This window comes from Aptenodytes patagonicus, chromosome 1, assembly GCF_965638725.1.
Source record: "Aptenodytes patagonicus chromosome 1, bAptPat1.pri.cur, whole genome shotgun sequence".
Taxonomy (NCBI): Eukaryota; Metazoa; Chordata; class Aves; order Sphenisciformes; family Spheniscidae; genus Aptenodytes; species Aptenodytes patagonicus.
Genome location: NC_134949.1, coordinates 153,544,804 through 153,552,344, shown reverse-complemented (window position 1 = coordinate 153,552,344; position 7,541 = coordinate 153,544,804). Strand labels below are relative to the sequence as shown.

The 7,541-nt window shown below is 45.5% G+C and overlaps 1 protein-coding gene across 1 annotated transcript; it reads left to right on the top strand.

Moving 5' to 3' along the window:
• The first annotated feature begins 3,189 nt into the window (after positions 1-3,189).
• Positions 3,190-6,589, top strand: LOC143170836 (lysozyme g-like). The gene is made up of 4 exons (XM_076359440.1): positions 3,190-3,223; positions 3,897-3,986; positions 4,619-4,815; positions 5,883-6,589. Exons 1-4 carry the CDS (start codon positions 3,217-3,219, stop codon positions 6,072-6,074), a joined length of 486 nt encoding a protein of 161 aa, XP_076215555.1. The 5' UTR covers positions 3,190-3,216; the 3' UTR covers positions 6,075-6,589.
• The last annotated feature ends 952 nt before the right edge of the window (positions 6,590-7,541 follow it).

The window sequence follows — 7,541 nt, the reverse complement described above, 5'->3', positions numbered from 1 at the left end:
AGAGGAGATGAGTCTCCGAACCTTGCCTGGGAACTAATTCAAGGGTTCGCATGCATCTGGAACCATACTAACCACGGAATTTGTGTCCCGATTCCCAAGTCCTCAGGAGAAGGTATTGTCTTCTCTATAATTAATCTTAACCTCTCCAAGTTGCTGGAGAGTAAATTATGTACAGTTGTTAATAACTGTATCACCAATTGCACCTGGGGCAGAGTGAAAGCTCCATTCGAGAATCAACCTAACAATACCTTTGGTGGGGCCTGAAGGGTGAACCAGGATGCATTTTACCAATTTCCCCTGGAAAATTGGACTGATCTTTGGAACAAAACATGTAATCGATGGAATATGAGTGATCCAGTAACTCCCACGCTGAAAGCTCCGTTTAGATTGCCAATATCTCCTTGTCCTGAAGATTTGATGAACGTACATAATGCGTCAGGTAAATGGTGGAGCCAAACTCACTGTGCGAATCCCCACAGAATATCATGTACCCAAATCCCCTTTTGGTCTCCACCTCCTGAAACGGAACCTTTTGAGCACCCCTATACCGTTAAGTGGTCTCCTACACGGTGTATACAGATTCCGGATCACCCAGGTCAGGACTATGGTAAAATTAATAGAACCAGATATGAGTGGGCTTGGTCTGTCAAACATATGTTGTACGGAGACACCAATCCTGATCATCCAGTTGATGAGAAATATGCTGAAGTCCCCTCCCCAGGATACTCTCAGTTAATGAACCGTACCACCACCCTAAACTGCACCACAGGTGCAGGAGACCCCATTGAGACATGGTATATCCCTGAACTCGAACCTTTATACGGGATATGTGTACTTGTTGGGGATATCCTTCTCAGGGTTTCCGAAATTTGGACAATAGGTGCAATGGAACCTGGAAAATGGGAAGAATTGCGATTAGGTGCGGTATTCCCACAACCCATGGTCCAGAAGGCCGAAAGGTGTGGGATAGGGACCTACAGGGTACTTGGGTACCCAGAGATGATGGTTACCAATGTAGTACAACATGGTACCCTGCTCCACAAGGAACATTATGGGAATGCGCGAATAGAAAATTATATTCCCATCTTAATGTGAGACAACATGCTGGATTACAGTGTGGAATAGGAGTTCCTACAATGTGTCCTTCCAGAGTGTTCAATTCCTTAGTGCCTCATCAAAACAGAAGGCGCCGGGAAAGTGATGGGTCCCAGGTGCGACCCGAGTGGGCGGTGCATGGAATCCGAGTACCCGATTATTATACCTGGGGCATGACAACGTCTCCAATGTTAGAAAATATATCTACCCCATAGGTGACCCTTAAAAGACACCAGTTTGTCTTAGAAAATCTGACCTGGCAAATACACGTGCTAAGCAATTGGACCAGTCATGCCTTCAAGGAAATGAATTTACAGATTCAACAGGCGTCTAAAATGACTTTACAAAACAGATTAGCTTTGGTTTGTTATCAAAACAAGGGGAAAGCATTGGTCTGTGTGGTTTTAGGAGCTGCTCTGGTGGCAGCACAACGGGATAAACACGTGGTCCAACAAGCAGAAGGGGAAGGAATAAAATCCCTTCAAGATCTAGTGAAGGCTCTGCAGGAACAACTAGAAAACAAGACAAAAAGTCTCTCCGATCAGCTTGCTGCCGAGCAGGTGACTGTTACGAGCCAGACTGGATGATTCAGGGGGTCGTAGTGGTTTCGTGATTCCCTTGGGCTAAACTAAGGAGAAACAGCACCAGGCGATCAATTAAATGCTTTGTTTATGGAGCATGCAACTTAAACTTGGAAAGCGTAATAATAGGCGGCACGGATTCTGTTGAGGCATTTATAAGAAGGAAAGGGAAGAGAAGAAAAGGAAAGAGAAAAAGAGAGAGAGAGAGAGAGAGAGAGAGATCACCACCCTTGGATCCCGCGATGACGATGACGGACGTGGCAATCCTCTGGTGATGGGCGCGCGCACGGCTCCTTGGAGTAGTGTCTCTCATAGTCTAGTTCCCGCCTCTCGGGGAGTTATGTAGCTCCTGATCCTTTGTGCAGGTGCCATTGCGGGGGGTGGTCGCGGGCCCCTTCCTCAAATGCACTCTGTATGACCTCTGGCCTTATGTGGTGTGTTGTCAGGCCAGGCTCATCAGAACGTGGAACCGCGCAGCCTCCGGCACACCCTCCGCATCCTGAGTTATCTGACCTCCCGTTTAAGGTTCATTGCTGCTATGCAGACCGTGACTTGTTTTACTACAATGTTCGAGACATTGACTCTTTCAGTCTCTCACAGAGGCATCAACAGTGCAGGAAAAATTTACAGAATTGAATCTTTCAACGCTATGACACGGGATTAATTCCCCGGCTGAAAATGTGAAAGAGCTGCCGAAAGAGCAAACAGCATTTCACCTTCACAAAATTTACCGTGGGGGAGATGCATGTCTGGATGGATTAGCGGTGGTGGGCAGGTCTGCCACCCAGTGGCTTTTCTCCTTACTGCTGAACAGCTACAGTGGCTTTGATCCACGCCGCCTGCTAATTTGGGTTTGTGCCTTCACCTTTGTTGTCACTGTACAAGAGGGGATAACAACAGGGACCTGGCGTATTCTCTGCATATCCAAATTCTCAGCGGTTGCAGCTCTGTGTCATGTTATTGTTGCTGGGTCTTTGCCTGCAAAAACTTTATTACATCCAAAAGCGCAGGTTCCCGTTTCCCCATTGTCAGCACTTTCAACAACCGAAGGGGGGCAGTTGTCTTCAGACGAGGCTCCTCCTCGTTCCAAACTGTTAGCAACGGGGTTTTAAATTACATTAAGAGGTATTTCATTGTTAAAAACGTAGCTGTGTTTGTGCCGTAGAGCAGAAACCCTGTTGTGTTTGGGTGGACGCACAAGAAGTTGTTAGAATCCTAGAATCATTAAGGTTGGAAGAGACCTCTAAGATCATCGAGTCCAACCCTCAGCCCAACACCACCGTGCCCACTAAACCATGTCCCTAAGCATCTCATGTACACGCCTTTTAAATACCTCCAGGGATGGTGACTCAACCACTTCCCTGGGCAACCTGTTCCAATGTTTAACCACTCTTTCAGTAAAGGCACTCCTGTTTCCCGTAATACCAGTGGTGTGCGGGAAGTGCACTGAGTCAGCTGCTTCAAAACGCCGCCAGCAGATAAAAAGCCCATTTGTCTCTTGGAAGCATGCAAGAAGGTGGGGAGACATCCTGCAGCAAACATGTCAGGTCTGTGATGTTTGTCTAATGTTCTTGTAAATAATTCACTGTACTAAATTCTGTTTTCCATTAACTGCTGGGCTCGGGTTAGCATCGTTCCTCTCAGCTGCTGTTTGCATGTTTTCCCTTCTGCAACGGCATGTTTAGGGAACAGATAAATGCAGATAAATCGCAAGTCAAACAGACTGCAAGTCAGATAAATTGGAATGGATGTAATTGGAGGACGTTTCTCTCAGGTTTTCCCTGTTGATGGTAGCTATGGGAAAGCAAGCTGGAGACAGCAAATAGCGTAGGAATTCTTTTGACTTTCATAGGTTTTTTTTTTTTTATTTTGGAATAGAAAAAACACCTTTTGGAGGTGCCTTTCACCATTGGCTATGCAGGCAGCCCAAGTCACAAGCTTAGACTAGACAGCTAAGTTTTAGGCAAGCTAAAATTAGGGGAGATGACTTGTACACAAAGCACCAGTTCACCTCATAAGCTACACCGTGGCTTTATGCTAGCATGACCAAGAGGTAATCCTTCCCAGAGCATACGATACCATGACCGCATCTGCTAGCATAAATGCCTGTACTAGTATCGAAATGGTGCTATGGGTGTCAGTCACGGATCTGAAAACATTTTAATGGCGTGCATCACACACTGCGCTGGTCTGACGTTTGGTTGTAAATACTGCTCTTAGGCTGTTTGGAGCGTTATGGGAATATACTGAATGTTGACACAACTGGAGCTTCGGAGGCAACTGCGAAACCAGAAGGTCTGAGCTATGCAGGTAGGCACTAATTCGTTGTTCATCTCCCCTTACATCCATGCACAGGCTCATGCCTATTACAGATCCTGGTCTTTGGCTATCAGTCATTGCCATGCGAGGAAATTTTTCCACAACCAACAAAGATCCTACGTGGGCACATAAGTTTATGTATGTCGGGAATAGAGTTGCCTTTGAGATGTTCTAAGGAATATTCAAGCCCATCACAGAGAAAATGCGAGGTCTGCTGGGTACATCCAAGCCCTGCCATCGAGCCTGCTTTTCTCTCTCCCTTAAGAGGGTTTCCCTCATGACCTAAGTTTCTGAACACTTCCCCATTATGGTCCTCTATTAAAAGGAACTACATCTGGGACTAATCCACCCAAAGGCTTAGACTGAAAACAAGAAGACCCGCCTTTTAGTCTGCACGCTGGAGAACCGCCCTCTGTATTTGAAAAAAAGTCTTTTATATCATCTGTGTATTGATTTCTAGGGCACTTTTACCCTTCAGCAAAATTGGTCAATTCTATCATTGCTTCCCTCTAAATAGATCCAGAAGGATTCCAAATGTCAGCTCACTCATAATGGCGGTTTGTTAGAACAACTTGTTTCTGATTTTAAAAACGAAAGGAAAAGTCAGGCACATTGTGTTGTAGGAGTTTCTGCCTCGGAGAAGATTGCAGAAGGAGATTTGAAGAACATGGAGAAATACCACGCCAAGATTACAAAAGTTGGCAACAGCAAGTGCGTTGATCCAGCTGTGATTGCTGGTATTATCTCTCGAGAGTCACACGCCGGGACAGTGCTGAAGGATGGCTGGGGCGACCACGGAAATGCATTTGGTTTAATGCAGGTACGGTCAACCTTCTTAAAAACACAAACCTCATCCTTCCTTTGAAGCAGAAAGTCAGAAAAGCAGCAGGGAGGGGCCCTGTTGAAACGCAACCCCCGAGACCTTTTCAGCCAATTCTTTGGCCAGAATAAAGCCAAGGCTGACCCGGCTGTCGGCTCCTGGCACCGCGGAAGGACCCTGGTGAGTGTCAGGGCATGAGCAGACTGCGTTTGCACCGTGAAACTGCCGCTTGCTTCCCAGCGCTCTCTCGGGAATGAAGAGATTAATTGTTCCTATTTCATACTTTAGATGATAATAAATCTTGTTTTAAGAAGCATTTTTTTTTTTAACTAAGCACGGAGGCCTGTAGGCTGCAGCTACATACAGTCAGGTTAATTACCCTTTATGCTCCACAGGGGCCTGGCTAGCGCGGGATCTTGCGTCATTATTCATGCCTACATTCACGCCTCACTTGTTTGCCAAGTTGTACGTTTATCCCTACGATCCCTAAACATTTGCTGCACGCATTGGGATCTGCTTTTGTAACAGCTCCAGCCCCCTCAGACTTGCGCTTTACTACCCCATGGATAACAGGTGGAGAAGGAGGAGGAGGAGGAGGAGGAGGAGGAGGAGGAGGAGGAGGAGGAGGAGGAGGAGGAGGAGGAGGAGAACTGGGGCAGAGATCGAGGGGAGATCCCTAGAGGAAACAGGGGTTTTCCCACCCTTGATGCAGCTGGGGAGGAGAGGAGCAGTCACTTTGCAGCTGGAAAAGCTTAAGCAGCAGTAAGCCTGCTTTCTGCACCCTGTCACCTTTACAGCAGCAGCAGCAGCTGTGTTGGATTTTTAAGGCTCTGGCACACAAGGACGCAGGGCAGGCATTCCCCCTCAGTGCCCCGATAGTCTGCTATTCACACATCTGCTGGCTTCACCTGCGCCTTGAGCTAAGTTTGCTTCCTCTCTATACAATTACAAAAGAGGTAAACCAGGAGCTTAGAGATCAAAAGGAATACGAGCAGCCTGTAAGCAATGAAGAGCTCTGGACAAACGGTGGGGTTTCTGGTGTGCTGATAGTGCTGTCTCACTTTCAGGTTGACAAACGTTACCATAAGATTGTCGGGTCATGGGACAGTGAAGAGCACTTAGCAGAAGGCACAGAGATTTTATGCGGGATGATAAGGGAAATCCAGAAGAAATTCCCAACATGGACAAAGGAACAGCAGCTCAAAGGTAGAATTCTGTCAGCTTTAAAACGCTTCACACGTAAGAGTCAAGCACGATAACGCTGTAAAACCGAGCACGTTATGGAAAACTAAAGACATCCCAGTCCCCCTGTTCATTTTATTGAGGCGTGGAACAATATTTCTTGACACTCACTAAAAGGAACAGAGGAATAAGATGTGGTTCGCTTTCTAGCACGCTTTTGGAAAGCCTGGCAAATGTCACGACGTTTTTCAGTTGCAAGGAGTAAGGGTGGGATTTTCCCCACCTCTCTCCGTTGCATTTGTCTTGTGTTTCTATAGCCACCTGCAAAAAGCTGCTATCCCGGCAACTCCAAGGAAGGAACACATTAATTTTGAAAATGTATGGTCCTCTCCGGAGGAAACACGGTTATATTCTTGGGCACGGATTACAGCTGAAGCCGTCATGGCTGGATCCCTTTATTCCAGCTACAACACAAATACGGCTGAGGTTATTAACGCAGGTAGACATGAAGGAATATGCAGAAAAGGAAGCAGTCATGCAACTGATGATGTTACATTAGCAAAATACAGCAAGGGGACAGCAACTATGACAGAATGGATATTGGCACAACACACAATGACTACGCCAATGACGTGGTTGCAAGAGCCAAGTTTTATAAGAGAAATGGATACTGAGGTATCTGAGCGATGATTAGATTTGAGCCACTGATTGAATATTTTGCTTCTAATTAAACAAAGATTTTATCTGCTTCAGATTTTATCTATCAATTCATGTGTCTAACAGCAGTACAAAATTGGTTGTTAACAATTTGCAGTTTTGGAATTGAGTATTGGCAATAAATATTGTGTATGTTTAATCTACCAGAAGAGTGTATCACAGTGTGTCGTATCCTTTCAGAATAATTGCTCTTAACTTTGGCGATGTGACCCCAAAGTGGCTGTTTCTTGTGACAGGAGGGAAAACAGTAAGCTATCCTTAACTTTTTTTTGCCCTTGGTACTACTTCATTTTAGCCTTTACAGTTGCAAACAATCTGTAAAACTCAAGCTGCTGTAATGAATACTTCTATTGAAGCTATATATTAGCTTAAACGCAGGGTCTGGAGTAAGAATATGCACATTCCATCACGTTTTTAAAATGGCGTGTCGTTTATAAAATCTGATGCAAGTTCATGCACAATAAGCAGATCCTTTTAATCAATCATATAGTAAAGCTTTTGGGGAGCCTTAGCTTCAGAGTTGTTGGGTTCGTCCAGCCGTTTCAAGACACAGGGGAGAAAAGTAAGTGGTTTAGAGTGGTTCAAAAGGACCCTCAAGCATATCACTAGGGGCTAAAGGAGAAATAACAAAGAGCACGGGGGGCGGGGGTGCGTGTGTGTGTTTGTTTTAAATATGGTGCATTTTTTATAGCTAGTACCTTGTACCTGTGATTAAGACATCCTGGTGCTATTATTAGAATTGTATTGATCTACTCACACTACAGTATTAATTACCAAATCTGAAGCAGTAAGGGAACCTGCAGCAGAGCAATAGCACAGAAATACAG

Excerpts from the sequence above, each read along its gene's own strand:
- LOC143170836 (XM_076359440.1), top strand. Across the intron at positions 3,987-4,618 it reads AGAAGGTCTGAGCTATGCAG|GAGTTTCTGCCTCGGAGAAG; the intron begins GTAGGCACTAAT and ends ATTGTGTTGTAG. Across the intron at positions 4,816-5,882 it reads ATGCATTTGGTTTAATGCAG|GTTGACAAACGTTACCATAA; the intron begins GTACGGTCAACC and ends TCTCACTTTCAG.